This window comes from Vidua chalybeata, chromosome 14 (assembly GCF_026979565.1).
Source record: "Vidua chalybeata isolate OUT-0048 chromosome 14, bVidCha1 merged haplotype, whole genome shotgun sequence".
NCBI classification, from domain to species: Eukaryota; Metazoa; Chordata; class Aves; order Passeriformes; family Viduidae; genus Vidua; species Vidua chalybeata.
Window position 1 is genome coordinate 10,891,041 of NC_071543.1, and position 15,450 is coordinate 10,906,490.

At 47.7% G+C, this 15,450-nt stretch overlaps 3 protein-coding genes and 1 non-coding gene across 4 annotated transcripts; 3 read left to right on the forward strand and 1 right to left on the reverse strand.

Moving 5' to 3' along the window:
* Positions 1 to 13: 13 nt before the first annotated feature.
* UPF3B (UPF3B regulator of nonsense mediated mRNA decay) lies at positions 14 to 7,307 on the forward strand. The gene is made up of 10 exons (XM_053955634.1): positions 14 to 447; positions 678 to 784; positions 897 to 1,003; positions 1,737 to 1,835; positions 2,177 to 2,287; positions 2,938 to 2,981; positions 3,541 to 3,729; positions 4,223 to 4,374; positions 5,084 to 5,396; positions 6,222 to 7,307. The coding sequence occupies exons 1-10, from the start codon at positions 268 to 270 to the stop codon at positions 6,366 to 6,368; spliced, it is 1,449 nt and encodes a 482-aa protein (XP_053811609.1). The 5' UTR covers positions 14 to 267; the 3' UTR covers positions 6,369 to 7,307.
* On the forward strand, positions 7,292 to 9,349 carry RPL39 (ribosomal protein L39; the record flags this gene model as incomplete). Its single annotated transcript, XM_053956104.1, has 3 exons — positions 7,292 to 7,450; positions 7,651 to 7,754; positions 9,046 to 9,349. Coding segments are annotated over 3 exons (312 nt in total), but the record flags the coding sequence as incomplete, so codon positions are not given.
* On the forward strand, positions 8,798 to 8,929 carry LOC128795452 (small nucleolar RNA SNORA69). Its single transcript, XR_008433555.1, has one exon. It is a non-coding gene; the product is annotated as a small nucleolar RNA SNORA69 (small nucleolar RNA).
* Positions 9,350 to 12,802: 3,453 nt separating the features above from the next.
* Positions 12,803 to 15,028, reverse strand: SOWAHD (sosondowah ankyrin repeat domain family member D). Its single transcript, XM_053955742.1, has one exon. It carries the CDS (start codon positions 14,695 to 14,697, stop codon positions 13,687 to 13,689), a length of 1,011 nt encoding a protein of 336 aa, XP_053811717.1. The 5' UTR covers positions 14,698 to 15,028; the 3' UTR covers positions 12,803 to 13,686.
* Positions 15,029 to 15,450: the final 422 nt, after the last annotated feature.

Consider the following 15,450-nt stretch of genomic DNA (forward strand, 5'->3'; position numbering starts at 1 on the left):
GGGGAACAGTCGCTGGCAAGAAATGAGGCCGTGCCCGTGTCCCAGTTCGCCCGATACCGCTCTCGGCCCCGGTCCCGGTCCCGGTCCCGGCCGCTGACCCCACCGGGATCAGCGGTGGCGGCCGCGGTGCACGCTGGGAGTGGTAGTCCGGCGAAGGCAGCGGCACCTTTAAGGCACAGTCTCGCGAGAGGCGGCGGTCATTGGGTGCGCGCGGCGCTGCCCGGGCCCGGAGTCAGGATCGGGATCGGGATCGGGATCGGGATCGGGATGAAGGAGGACAAGGAGAACGCCAGGCCCAAGGAGCGGCGCGGGGCCTCCGCCGGGCCGGGGGTTCTGCTGGCCGCGGGACCAGGCTCGGGCCCCGCCGCCGGCACGGACGGCAGAGCCGGCGCCGCCGAGCTCGATCGCCTGGAGCGGCCCAAGGACAAGAAGGAGACGCTCAGCAAGGTGGGGCCTCCGCGCCGCCAGGAACGGCGCCCTCCCCGGTAACGGGGCTCACCCTCTGTAACGGGCCCCTCCTCCCTCCGGTAACAGGGCTCCCCCTCTGTAACGGGACCTTCCCCCGCTAACGGGCCGCTTGCGGGGCCCTCCTGGGACGGGACGTGTCGGGGGAGGCGCGGTAATGACTCGTCCCCGGCGCTGCCGCCGCCCTGAGCGCCGGTCCTGCCGTGCCGCAGGTGGTGATCCGCCGGCTGCCGCCCAGCCTGACCAAGGAGCAGCTGGAGGAGCACCTGCAGCCTCTGCCCGAGCACGACTACTTCGAGTTCTTCGCGAACGACTCCAGGTACGGCCGCCTGCGCAATCCGGGCGCTCCCGGGAGCCGCCGCTACCGCCAGCCGGGCCCCAGCGGCGCCGCCGCCTCGTCAGCCCAGCGCTCTCGGTTTGTGTCTCTGCAGCTTGTACCCGCACATGTTCTCGAGAGCCTACATCAACTTCAAGAACCAGGAAGACATAGTCCTCTTCAGGGATCGCTTCGACGGCTACGTTTTTGTCGACCACAAAGGTAGGTGAACGGCACTCAATGGATGTTGTTGCTTCCCTGCTGTCTGTGCCGTGTGCTGGCTGAGTTTTGGAGGGGTGGGTGTGAGCAGCCACGTCTGACTTCTTTGGGTTTAGTGCCTCAAAAAGAGTTCCAATACCTCTAGAACAACATACATATATAGATCCGATGACATCTAAGTCCTTTAAATGAGCTGGTTTGCAGTGTAACAGCACACCGTGTTTGCCATACCCAGCTGGATTCGTGCAGCTATAAATGTAGTGTTCTTGTCAGAAGATAAAGCTGTAAAGCTTGCTTGTCATGTGTTGTATTCTACTATATCTTGTCAAAAGTTGAGATTTGCCTCAGTTGTACTAACTTAAAGTATTCTTTCTTGCACGATGTGCACAGAGTCTGTAGCACGAGGCCATTATGCAGTGTGGTGCTGCTGAGGTGGCAGAACCAACAGTTGTGGGCAGTCTTAAATCTAGCATGTCCTTCTTGTCAGCCTGTGAATTGGCTGGTTTGTTAGTATAGTGAGAGTGTTAAGGTCATGAGCTCTGCTGTCTCCAGAGTGTTTTTTTTTTTTTTTATTAAATGGTTTTCCAATACATTAATTTTTTTATGTGGTGTAAATAGTCTGTTCTAGTATTGCATATTTCTTGTGAGACTTACCTTCCTGCTTTAGATGTGGATGATATAATCTATTTTATATCCATTTCATCTTTATTTTAATGTATTTTTTTTCTCTCAACAGGTCAGGAATATGCTGCTATAGTTGAGTTTGCACCTTTCCAAAAAGCTGCAAAAAAGAAGAGTAAGAAAAAGGATGCCAAAACTGGAACTATTGAAGATGGTATAACAGCAAGCTAGTTTGTTTTTGCATGTGTAGACTTGAAACTCTTAGCAGTAATTTGATGTAATGTTTTTACTGTGACACTATAGTTCCACCAATAGGATGTTTGCTTAGTTATATGTGAAGTTTATGAGCGCTACTTTGTCAACTGGAAATCTATTAAATATGATTGTCCCAGACAAACATAATACAGCAGCTCATTTGAGAGCTGCTAACTTATGAAAAGGTGGCATATAAAAACCCAACTGAAGTAAATGTAACTGAGCAGTGCATGATGCAAATACTTTTCATGCTACAGTATCTCTTCTTCCCCCCCCCCCTTTCCCTTTTCTTCTGTGTAGATCCAGAATACAAGAAGTTTTTGGAAAGTTACAGTGCAGATGACGAAAAATTAACCTCCACTCCTGAAACTTTGTTGGAGGAAATAGAGGCAAGAAACAAAGAGCTAATAGGTATGGAAATCTGTGTGCTATAGTTACATTTTCCTAGATCACAAAGAAACAAGTATGTTTTGTAATTTGAAGCTCAACCTGAAGGAGACTGAATTCTTTTGTGTGCCTGCTTACTATTTGTTAAACATTTAGGCTAATATTATTCAGTGTGTTTTGTTTTGTTCCCATGCTCTAAATTCTTCTGTAAGTATAGGTTTTAGATGACAAAGTTCCTTCCTGTTGCAGACGTTTGTTAGCCAGACCAGGCTGTGGAGTGGCTGCATTTCAGTGAGATACAGGGGTGTTTAATGCACAGTGCTGTGATCTGTGATGTTCCATGCAGGCACAAGCTGAGATTGTGTGATTGGGTAAAATACCACCAAAATGACCAGATTGCTCTTTCTAAGCATCTTACAGGGATCTCTTTAAAAATGAGAGTGTCTGGGAAAACCCTGATGCAGACTGAATGTAGAGATAGGTGTAATGGATGTCCTGTTAGTATCCTAATGAAGTTTATAGAATCCTAATAGTTGCCACTGTTTGGAGATAGGTTTGGAATACTTGTTTTATTGCTGTATGTGAGAGGAGACAGGCTGCTTCACTTCCTATAGAGCTCTCTTGTAGGTATTGGATAAGGCAAGATAGTTACATTTGTTTTATCTGTTCTCCAGCTAAAAAGACTACTCCTTTATTGAACTTCTTGAAAAACAAACAGGTAAGACTTACCTCCAGAATTTTCTTGTTGTTTGCAAGTACAATTGGCTCATTGTATGTTGATACATTTCTGCCCTTCCTTTGAAGAAGAAGCTTTTGACCCAACTTGTCAACTTCTGGTTCATATGTTTTAAAGGAGTAGAGTGTTGGAATGGTGGTGCTTTGTGTACATTCTGGTCACAGCAAAACACCTCTTTTTGCATTGACAAAACAGATTCCATTTTAGTGCTTCCATTTTTAGTGCAGTATGGCTGAGGTCCTTGTAGATGATCTTTCTCCTAGCACATCATGTTATTTTAATTCTAGCAATTGAGAAAATCAGAGGTGGGGCAGATTTAATTAAAATGTTATTGATAAAGGCTGAGGCTAAGACAGTACAAATTAAGGCTTATGAGTAAAAATATTGCTGCAACATGTTCAGGTTCACAACAACAGAGGTGACAGGACTTTTTTTTTTTTCTTTTATAATAGAGGCAGCTTTGAGGTGAGTTGTTTGATGGCTTAAAGAGATGTTTTTTTCTATGGACAGACACTATTTCTCTTTGTTTTTAAATACACAGAGACTGAGAGAAGAAAAAAGAGAGGAGAGAAGGAGGAGAGAATTAGAAAGAAAAAGACAAAGAGAAGAAGAAAGAAGAAAATGGAAAGAAGAGGAGAGGAGGAAGAGAAAAGAAGCAGAAAAATTGAAGAAAGTAGACAGATGCCCAGAAAAAGAAAGAGACAGATCAAAAGAAGAACCAAAGATTAAGGTCTAGAACAGTTCTTTATTATAAACTGTTACACTCCCTTTCCCCTATTATTTGTATATCAGTCTCAAAATGTACTTTGGGTATTGTGTGAAGAATCATATGAGTTTGGTGTTAGTAAATGACCAATTTTTTGTAATATTCAGTAGTAGGCATTGTAAAGGTTTACATGCTGTAATGTTTCATAGTAATATTTAAAGTTTTTGTCATGTGACTGTTGTACATGCTGCGGTAAACAGGATTGTGAATTCACTGTGGAATGGAGACTATTTTTAAGCTTTCTAAAACAGCCTGGTTTAGGAGAAAAATTCTAGTCTGCTGTGTGAATAATGCTTACTCATACACTCCAGCTTTTAGAAATACTGTGATTTGCAGTAATATTTCTTTAATGTTTACTTCTTACTGGACTGTGGTTCCTTTGATGCAATTTCGGTGTTGTGCCAGACAATATGTGTTAGAGTGAGCTTTTTAGTTGAGACTTCTGTTTTCTTTGTAGCTACTTAAGAAGCCTGAAAAAGATGAAAAAGACTTGGAGAGAAAAGAAAAATCCAAGAAACTGGAAAGAGAGACTCTGAGGGAGGAAAAAAATGCGAGTAGTGCATCTGCCAAACGATCTGATGGGGAGACAAAAGAAGAGAAGGCAAAAAAGTATTCTAGTACTTGCTATAAATATATATGTATCTATAACTTGTTTCCTGATTGTACTGAGGCTTAGGCTGCTCTGCCATGACCATGTTTTGAAATTCCTTTCAAATGCTTTTTCTCATGTAAGGCATGAGCTGTGTTCTCTGTGCCAGTGCACATCCCCATGATTACAGAAAGCTCTGTCAATCACCTGGAAATTCTTCATTAGTGGGCAGATTTTAATATTTTTACAACTCATTATAGGAACTCCACTAAGGAAGCCCATACAGAGATGAATGCAGCAGGCTGTGAGCACTGTCCTTGCAATGAGATAATTATTATAACCATGGCAAGAGGAGAGGTGTTCTCCAGTTACCAGTTCCTCTAGGTCTTGTAAAATGTCAAAGTGGAAAATGTAATTCTCAACAGCTCCATGATCTGTTAGAAGTTCAGTTCTGCCATGTGAGAAATACAGATAAGACAGACAAATTCAGATGTTTTTTCAAAGCCAGAAGAGACTCAGCCAGCTATGCAAGTAGGAGGCTGGGAAACTAGTGGTCAGTGTCCTCTCTGGCTGTCATGCATGACTTGGGCTATCACAGCCTCCCAAGAGCTCCCTAGTACCTGCCAGTGTGTCATCTTCCTATTGCACATTTACACCACTATTACATTGATCTCCCAACTCTGTTTGATGAATCTTTTGAGCTTAATTTTCAGTTTTGTTTTCATACAGATCAGAAGATGAGTGTGTAAAGGACTACAGGGACCGAGATAGAGATTTTGACAGAGACAGAGAATATGAGAGAGCACAGAGAGAGAAACTGAGACGCCAAGAAGAGGAGCGTCGGAGGCAGAAAGAGCGCTATGAGAAAGAGAAGGTTTTTAGAAGAAAAGAGGAAGAGGTGAAAAAGGAGAGAGACTTACTCAGAGAAAAGGGAAAGAAAAGTGATCTTACAGACTTTACCAGCAGCATGGACAAATCTGAGAAAGTAACCAAAGACGATAAAAAAGAGGATACAATTAAGAGGGATCGTATCAGAAACAAGGTGCTGGATTTCTTTAAATTCATGTGTTGATTCATAGCGATCTGTGGTTTTTAGGATAAAAGCACTTCAAGGAAAATGTGGTTTCTCTGTTGAAGTTCTCCCTGTTCTGCAACAAACTCTGCCATTGCTAGAAATGTCCACTAAAATTTGCTTAACAGTGGTATTTCTTGTCACTGTGTAAGAACTAATCCAAGAAAACATGGGTTACATTGTAAGACACTGATCCCTTTTTGTTTGCTGGCTTGTGCCATGGGCTATCTCTTTAAGGTGTTGGTAGAGTATGAGTAATCTGTTTGTGTCTGCTGATCTTATAGGTGCCTGAAAATGCATCTCAGTGTGGGAGTGTGATTGAACAGGTTCCTTAAAATAGGGAACTGCAACTTGCAGAATATGACTTGTCCTCTAGGCTCAAGAAATAATGTCTTGAGTGCAGTTTTATGTACTCTACAAAATCTGTTTTTGCAGTATCACTGTGCTTGTTTTCTGTATCACTTAAGACATTGTCAGGTACAAATGAAACTCAGGGTTTTGAAACTTTGAAGTTTGCCTCTCTTCTGAGAGACTGTGAGCTGAACTCAGCAGGACTCGTTACAAATAACCTCAACTATGAGCAGTGTTCTTTGTGGTTTGAACAGGGATGTTGCTTTACAACAGAGACAACCTCGATTTGGGACAATTGAAGTTACTTTGCCACCACTGTGGAATAATTAAACTTAGCCTGAAAAGTTTGAATTTGAGCCATTTCTAATACCATAGAAGTGATGCCATAAGAACCCTGAGAGCAGGGAGTTATGAAAGAATCTAAATAGTTTTGATTTATTTCAGGATCGCCCAGCAATGCAGCTGTACCAGCCTGGAGCCCGAAGCCGGAGCAGATTGTGTCAGTATGAAGACAGTGCTGCAAAGCCTCCAGATCAGGGAGTGGATAAGAAACAAGAGGGTGAGACCAGTCACACGAAGGAAGAGGAGTGACTGATGTGCCAGCCTTATGTGTTCTGACTGTGTGTGCAGCCAAAGAGCACGTACTACGCAATCCAGAAGTGCCTTCGGAGCGAAAAAGGATCAAAGGAAGAAAAGGGGGCATTGTGCTGTTGGATGTTTCTGGTTAAAGAACCTCAGTTGTAGATTACGAATTTGAAATGTGTTCTCATTGTAATATTTTCAGTTATTGGAACTTATTTTCCCAGCATCTAACTACAGCAGAGAAGAGAATCTGCGAAATAGAAAGACTTTATGGCCTTAAGTTTGATAATAAATCAGTTCCTGTCAGGAGAGAATGACACCTGGATCAAAAGCCAGAACTCTAAGGCAATTAGAGCCGGTGTTGGATGCACTTAAGCAGAGTGAGCTTGGAGTTGCCTGGAGTTAACACAGATGTTGCTGTGTTGTGTGGTGCTCCTACGTGAGGCAGTGAAAGCTAAAGTGTGTCAGTTTAGCACTGAGACACATACTCAGGCTGGGGTTGTTGAGGTACCAGTGGATAGGGGTCTTATGGCACACAAGGAGCAGAACATCTCGCAGTGCAGTAACCGTGTTAGGGAGGGAGAGACCGTCCTCTTCAGTGGTTCTCTGGATAAAGTAACTTAAGTTGGAGTGTATGAATAAGCTGGCTTAATAGTTGAATATGACTTGATAAATTCTCATGTAAAGTCTCCCTACATTGAAATGCTTATTTTTAATCAAATGTAGCTGGTTTGGGCATCCTGTTCTTTTCCAGCATCTTCCCTTCTCTCAAGTCTGAAACATTTCCGAACTCCTGCCCTCTTGGAACTGCTTCCTCTTCCCTCATAACTTGAAGTATTGTTTTACAGCCCAGAACGAGACTTCGCCAGTAGCAGGTCCTCCCAAGCTAGCGAATTTTAGCCATAGCTGTTTTTTGTACTAAACCCAAATAAACTCGCACAAACTCTCTCGGCCGCCGCCGTCCCTCACTGCGTGCGGGGCCGCCGGGCCGCCAGGGGGCGCTGCGCCCGCTCGGCCATCGCCGCTCCGCCCCCCCTTTCCGCCTCCTCGGACGCCGCCATCGCCGGGACGCCGCGCCGCTCCGCGCCATGGTGAGCCATCCGCAGCCATCCGCGCCCTCCCGCCGCGCCCCGAGCCCTCTCCCCGAGGCCGCCGCGCTCGGGGGTCCTGGCGGGCGGGGCCGCCGGGCGGAGCGGGCGCGGGGGAGCGGGAGGGAGCCGGGTGCGGCTTTCCCGGCTGGCCGAGGCCTGGCGGGGCCGGGTGAGGGACTGACCGCTGCGCTCTCTTGCAGTCGTCGCACAAGACGTTCAAGATCAAACGCTTCCTCGCCAAGAAGCAGAAGCAGAACCGGCCCATCCCGCAGTGGATTCGCATGAAAACTGGCAATAAGATCAGGTAACGAGCTCGGCCGATGCTTCCTGAGGAGCTGCGGCCGCGCAGGCTTAGTCAGGCGGCCTGGGCGGTAGGGGCCGAAGGCGGGGGCTGATGGCGTTTATGCCAGCCAAAGCGCCGTTTTGTGGCCGTGAGGGCCATGCAGGGATGGTAGGGCAGGTGAGGCAGTGTGAGGCTTCCGTGCCATTTTTTTCTGTAGTGGTTTTGCACCAGTGCTCTGCAAGTGTCCACAGACGTTCATGTACCACGTCAGTGGTACATGTAAAGTGAAAACCTGAACTGTACGTGTGGATTATTTATTCCAGATTCTTTTCTCTGGTAGCTTCTCTGTTCCTGACGTTCCCCTTCCCAATACCTGTCTTCTCTAATAGCTGCCCCTTTGGGCTCCTGCATTTTCAAGGAATGGTTCCTGAGCATGGGTGCTCTGAGGATCAGGGAGCACAGGACTTGTTGGATGTATGGGAAGTCAGATTGATAGTATGAAATGCTTGGCACCTGACTGTAGAATTAATTTGTCATAGTTCCTTGCTTTCCTCTTGTGTTTGTTCTCGAGCATTGTGCTTCAGGAAATGCTGAGTGCTGTGAGACACTGAGTGCACAGGGGAGTGGATAAGAGTAAGGTGGTGGTGGGTGTGGATAAGAACAGGGTGGTGCCTGTCCAAGCCCTCCGGTTGAAAACTGCAGCATAGTTTTTTATCTCATACACTCCTTCATCTGGGCTTTTTAAGGCAACAGAATTCCCTGTCTCTTTCTCTCTTTGTCCTAAGCAGTGAGGAGAGAAATAGCAGCACTGGCTGGCTCAGGCAGTGACCCAGCACAACACTGCTAGGTTCTGTTCCTGTAGCTGCTCCCAGCTTGTTTCTAGGAAGGATCAGTGGTGTGTGCACTCAGCTGGATCCTTGTCTTCCACGTGCCAGGTTACAACTGGGTTCTGTTTTAGCTAAATTGCAGTACTCTGAAATACTTGACCATAGGGACAAAATCTCGGAGTTTGGTCTCCTGGCACTTGAGTAGCTGGGCCATGGGTTCTGTCCAAGCTTTGTGTTAAAGCAGGCTGCAATTGCGGTGCTTCCTGCTGTGGGAGTGCTGCCATTTTCCTGCTGAGAGCAACCTTGTTAACACTGTCTGTGGTTTCACCCACACCATGGTGAAAGCATTTATTCTTAACGTGGACAAGTACATGCTCACAAGTTAATGTGCTTTCATGAAAAAGACTTTTTCCATGTGCTGTTCTGCTTTCATGTTTAACAAATGTGTGTGTGCACTTTGCTAATTCGCTCTGCTTTTGTCTTAGGTACAACTCCAAAAGGAGACACTGGAGGAGGACCAAACTGGGCTTGTAAAGAGAGACTGTCCCGGGAGCTCTAAGGAACATTGGTCTTTCTGTGTCAGATCGATAACACCCTCAAGTCATTCCTTCTGTGGTGCTGGAGTGCAGTCCCCAGTGTGGGGTTTTTATAAGCTGGTCTGAGATGTTGATGTTAACTGGGAAAATCTTTGTATCTGAAACATGGAGACTGTGTTCTATAGTGTTCTTTCCGGCATCACCGTGAGCATTCACACTGCACAGGCTTGCTAATAAATATGGACCTGAATGACTTTAGTTTTGAAAATTATTTCACATGCATGTGGTGGGATTGTAACAATCAAATTAATGGTCATGTTAGTTATATTCTCACTTAATATGAGGAGCCTTGGCAGCTCTTTTCAGGTAGAGTAGGCTGTGTCTTCCTTTCTACTGACTGTAAACCTTCAGGAGCAAAGTACCAATTTTTAGAAAAGTCAAAATCAGACCTGAAGAAAATCTCTTACAAAATGCAGTACTGTAAAGTGCAGCACATAATGTCTCTGTACTCCCTAGAACATTAAATGAGTTTTGTTGGGGTGTCTGTGTTGGTTTGATAAATCAACACCAACCACAGATGCAGCTTAGTATAAAACATTCTCAGCAGACAGGCAGAAATTTAAAATGGGGCTCAAAGGGAGAGTTTGCAGCTATTCCAAAAAGGGGAGAGGAAAAAAGGTGGTTAAGGGTCTCTGGGCAGCTCCCCTCTGCTGGTCTTCTCTGCTGGGGCCTGTGAAACCAATTTACTGCAGGGAAGTGGAGGAGGCTGTGGCTCTGCAGCCAGTGCTTTCTGTTCACAGCTCTGAGCTGGGGTCGCTGCTCTGGTCAGCAGGAAATCCCTGTTGGTGTGAGCCTGTTCTGGGCTGTGGCCAAGCCCATCCTGACACTGAGGGCTGCCAAGGTGCTGCTTCATTCCTGGGTTCAGCCTCGGGTCGTGGGTCTGTTCCTGAGAGGCAGCTTCCTGAGGAAGCTTCAGGCTGCCATACCTTCTGTGTTGCTGCTTTTCACGCTGAAGGTAAATAGATTTATCTCCTTTGTATTGCAACTCAGAGCAAATAATGCTGGGTACAGCATGTGCCAAACAGGTAAATGCTGAGAAATATACATCTCACTCAGGTCATGAGGTCTCTCCTTCCTAAGGTGTGCTGCAGGGTTCTGTAAGTCGGGGTGAGCAAGGCTGGGATTTTTACCAGCTTCAGGATATTTCAGAGGTATCCTCTAGCTCCTTATCCTGGTAAGAGTCTGGACTCTAGTTCATCATCAGGGGGAAGCAGTAAGTCACTGCAACAGGAAAGCAGCAAACAGCATTGCCAGAGATGTTTGAACAGAGGCTTGCATGCTTGCAGCTACTTTGACCTCAATGATTTTTAAAGCTTTTCTGCACTCTTTTTGAAGTGAGTGTTCAGGAAATAGCAGCACTGCTGAGGATTGGAATTCTGCCTTGGCATCCAGCTTACCTCCTCCAGCCTCTCCACATCCCTGCTGGCAGGCAAAGCTGCTCATAAGAGTTTCTCTGTAATTGTGTCTATGGGGATCTGGCTGAGGAGGAAAACAGCAATTTTATGGACTTGAGAATGGAAGGAGACAGTTTTTTCCATGGTATTTGTGGGAAAACTTTCCTGAGCAACAGATTGGACAATTTATTACTATTTATTAGAAAGTCTCCCCATTACTATAATGACTAATATTTTTATTAGATGGAAGTAGCTTCTACAAGGAAAATATTCTGGAAAATAACCCCTTGTATTATTTTCCCTGATTGACTAAATCTGCTTTTCAAATTGGACATTACAGGATAACACAAAGTAAATTTAGTACACATTAAACTTGGGTTAAACTTAATCCTCTGCAGAACCTTAACCAAACAAATATTGTCTGAGTTTGAATGGGCAGCACAAGTTCCAGGTGGCGGCAGGCTGGGTCTGGGACACATCCTTCACCAATCGGATTTTTTGGAGGTGGCCACCCACTCAGGGCCACAGGCCCCTGACCTCGAACACCAGCCCTTTTCCCTGTGAAACAAAACTCACCACCCCAGGTTTCTGATGTCAGTTTGCAGGATGCAAACTGTTGTCCGTGGCAGCTCTCTTTGCCTTTCCTCCCTGTGAGAGGGGATCAAGATCTCTGCAGAACTGGGCTAACACATGATAACTGAGACATCAACAGAGGCTTTAAAGAAAAAATATTTGGATAGTCTAGTCCATTTATTTTCATGGATATGTTTTGTTTTCTGAGTGAAAAGCAAAGTTAGAGGTGATTGTGTACTTGAGGAGTATTTTTCTAAACATGTCTCTATATCCAAATCAGCTGCCTTTCTGTAGGTATGAAAATGAGCCGAGCGAGACAAAGGGGTGGGTCACTGGAAGAAAATATTTTCTTTTTTGCTCAGTGGAAAGGGACCCACCCAGGGCAGGGGGTGACATGGTGAGGATGTTGTAACACATTTAGAGAAGCAGAGTTCTGGTCCTGCTCTGAAGTCCCCACCTAATTTGTCTCAGCACAGAATACTGGGTCAAACCCATGACCAAAAGACAGGCAAAAGCTGTCTTCAGAGGGTTTTGGTTATCTCTCAAGAGGAGGTAATAACTGAAAAACATTTTGTCGTATTTAGGTGCAGCATTTCTCAGCCAAATTTTACTTTCAAATGGAACATTTAAGTCCATGTTTCCGGGTGGAGCACGACTGAGCCGCAGGTACTATTGCCAAGGAAATGGCTCCTTCAAGGAAATTCTCAATTCCACTGTTTACTCTGTGCCTTACTCAGAGGAGGATGTAAGAGCCATCCTGTGCCCCCTCCCTATCAGCTGTAAAAAGGTGACAGAAGACTAATAGGTAAAAAAATATTTTGTTAGTCCTGTCTGTCTTATCAACAGCACTTTGGTTACCAGAACTTGACTCCAGTGCTGTTCATGGAGTTTGTGCTGGCATGAGCAGAATTGTGAGAAGCCAGCCTGCTCTCCCATGGCATGGACATGGCCACAGCAGTTCCAGAAGGAACTGCATTGCCAATATCTTCAATCCATTAGAGCTAAAGCATTATAAGACTGTTGTAGATCAGGCATTAAATCTAGTTCTAGTGTGTTTTGTATGTATCTGCTGCTGACCTCAGGGATTAAAAAGATATCCAGATACATCTATATATCCACCCATGTACCTGGACTGGGAATTATCCAGTCACTGGATCCCTGTTCACGCATGTGGAGGCTGCTCTTCCACGTCATTACTGCAGACTGGGTTATTTTGGTGTCCAAGCAGTCTGAATATAACTGGAGTTTGCTCAGGATCTGTGAAACCCCCCTCTAGTTCCCCGGAGGAAGTTACCTGTGTGTCTTTGTGTATCTTTCTGCATCAAGATGCAAACGTACCTTGTGTAGCTGGGCCAGATCACCTTGAGTCCCTCGGTCACCCCTGCAGGCCCCCTGAAAGGCAGCTGGAAAGAAAACCACAACTGCCCTCCTAAAGCAGTTGTCCCTGCAAGGGCTGCCCTGGGGAACAGAAACTCCCCAGTTCCTGCTTGAGAAGCACTTCTCAAACGGGACTGCTATTTCAGGGCGTAGGAATAGTCTCATGCTGATGAGAAAGAGGAAGGGGCTGTTGTTTTTCTGAAGATATTTTGAAGCAGTATTGGCCTTTGAGAATGTAAAAAGCAAGTTGAAATCATCAGAGCAGAACTCCACTTGATGAACAAAACACAAACAGGCGAGCGGAGGCTTTGCCCTTTTAATGCAGTGACAAGACATACATGCACTGTTACGCTGCTGCAGTGATGCTCATCAGTTTCATTTTTGAGCATGACCTCAGTAGCAATAAAAATAATCTCAATCTCACAGCCTTCACATACCTTTTCCACAGTTTCTGAGAATGAATCATCTTTCCAGAGCTGTTCCTGAACTCTAATCTCCACAGGAGCCACCACATGCTGCCCCCCCCTTGTGTCCTTCCTGCCTCCTTTGCTCTGGCCTCCATTCCTAATGAAGTTGAGCATTTCAGGCTTCCTGGGATGGGGATCTCAAGGGAAGGACTGCCAGTGTGAGCTGTTTTACACTTTTAAAGGCTTCTCTTGGCCTGGACTCTTCTGGCAAACAGGGCCATTAGCTCTTACTCTACTGAGAATCAGCTTTATAATCAGCTGTCATAAACAAACATCAACCCAGAGAAGGTGCATATGACAGAGATCAGGGGATCTCACAGGGAGCTGGAAGGTGTTTGCAGCATGAGATCCACACATGGTGGGTCAGCATCCTCCTGTGGGCATGCAGGGTGTTGGGGCAGCTCCCCACAGCAGAGCTGACACGTGAGCCCCAGCCATGGCGATGTGTTGGGATGCATCCACGGGGGCAGAGGGCATAACCCCCTCTGCAGACAGGCAGTTCTTTGGAAGGGCTGTCCCAAGGTACTGCTCCCAATGGCCATGGTGCTCCATACACACACCAGAATAGCCCCAGAAGACCACGAGACCCAGGGTGGCCATGGTGCCATGGTTTAACCCTCACTTGGCCAGGATTTTGAGTAGCCAAGTTCCCAGCTCCCTGCAGGCTTTTCTGGCTGCTATCCAGCATGGGTTTACCAGTGAACGGAGCCAGGAGAGCTTCAGCGCTCATGGAAGAAAGCAAAGGCCTGTCTAACAAAGCCTCGGAGGGTCGACAGGCTCCAGGAGTGCTGGGCTTTTCCCTCGGCCCCAGAGTCCACACAGTCCTGCCCTGCCCCAGCCTCTCTGGATGACTTACAGTTGTTGTTGGTGTTGTGAGAGTGCAGCTGGACCAAGTCCTCCTCCAAGGCCCCTGCCAGCTCCTTCAGGTCCCTGGAGGTGTCTGCTGGCAGGTACTGCCAAGCCTTGCGCCCGTTGTGGTCCCTGCAGGTGGTGTCTGCACCATAAGCTCCCACCAGCACCTTGATGAGCACCTCGTGTCCCTGCAAGGCAGCCAGGTGCAAAGGGGTGAGCCCACCGCTGGCTGTGGGGATGTTCATGTTGACAGGGTAGCCTTTCTTCTGGGCATGGGAGATGACCTGGATGAAGCTCTCATGGTGGCCATGCTTGGCAAGCCAGTGCAGAGCGGTGAAGCCTGTCACAAAGTCTCTCCTGGTCAGCAGGCTGGGATCCAGGTCCAGCAGCTTGATGATGCTGTCCGCATCACCCTCGGCCACCGTCAGCAGCCATGCGTGCTCCAGGGGATCAAGGACAAGGGGCAGCAGATCAGGGCTCTGCTCAGGCTTCTGCTCTTGGTGCAGCCCTGCAGGAAGACTGCTGCTGCTGGATGTCTTCTGAGCAGTGGCAAACCTTATGGTGCTGCCGGGGCTGTTGCTCTGCAGGAGGATTTCCTTCAGCTCCTTCCTCCGGGTACTGCTGGGGCTGACGGAGAACCTGCCTGAAGTCCTACCCCAGCTGCCCAGGCTGTGCCTGCCCCAGCTGATGCTTTTGTTGGTGTCCATCTTCTGCAGCGTATGGAAACGCTCCCTGCTCCCCAGGGTGGCTGGCCAGAGATGGGAGCTGCGGGCCAGGCCGCCCGCGAGGGGCTGGGCGGCATCCAGGAAAGAGAACGTCCGGGAGATGCCAGATACCTTCTGCTCTGCCTCGCTCTTCTCCCGCTCCTGCCGGGCCATGGCGGTGCCTCTCGCAGGGCTGAGCACAGCTCAGGCTCCCCTGCACTCACGCCGCGCTTCCCCTCCCGGCCTTGGCGAAGGAGGAACCGATTCCGCACGGCGGCACGGCATGGCGGCGGAGCCGCGGCGCTCCGGGGCGGCGCGGGTGACCTTTGGTCACGCCGCGGCCATGGCTGCCGCCGGTGCCGGGCACGGCCTCACACACGGCTGGCTCTGCCCCCGCCACACGCGCCTGAGGGAGCGCGGCCGGGCGTGCGGGAGCACCGGGAAAGTGTGGGAACACAGGGAGCGTCTGGGAATACAGGGAGCATCTGGGAATACAGGGAGAGTATGGGAACACAGGGAGCGTCTGGGAATACAGGGAAAGTATGGGAACACAGGGAGCGTCTGGGAATACAGGGAAAGTATGGGAACACAGGGAACGTGTGGGAATACAGGGAAAGTGTGGGAATACAGGGAGAGTATGGGAATACAGGGAGCATGTGGGAATACAGGGAGCATGTGGGAATACAGGGAGCGTGTGGGAATACAGGGAAAGTATGGGAATGCAGGGAATATCTGGGAATACAGGGAAAGTATGGGAATGCAGGGAGCATCTGGGAACACAGGGAGCATCTGGGAATACAGGGAGAGTATGGGAACACAGGGAGCGTCTGGGAATACAGGGAGCATCTGGGAATACAGGGAAAGTATGGGAACACAGGGAACGTGTGGGAATACAGGGAGCATGTGGGAATACAGGGAGAGTATGGG

Excerpts from the sequence above, each read along its gene's own strand:
- UPF3B (XM_053955634.1), top strand. The coding sequence starts at position 268 with ATGAAGGAGGACAAGGAGAACGCCAGGCCCAAGGAGCGGCGCGGGGCC. Across the intron at positions 448-677 it reads AGAAGGAGACGCTCAGCAAG|GTGGTGATCCGCCGGCTGCC; the intron begins GTGGGGCCTCCG and ends GCCGTGCCGCAG. Across the intron at positions 2,288-2,937 it reads AAGAAACAAAGAGCTAATAG|CTAAAAAGACTACTCCTTTA; the intron begins GTATGGAAATCT and ends TCTGTTCTCCAG.
- SOWAHD (XM_053955742.1), bottom strand. The coding sequence starts at position 14,697 with ATGGCCCGGCAGGAGCGGGAGAAGAGCGAGGCAGAGCAGAAGGTATCT.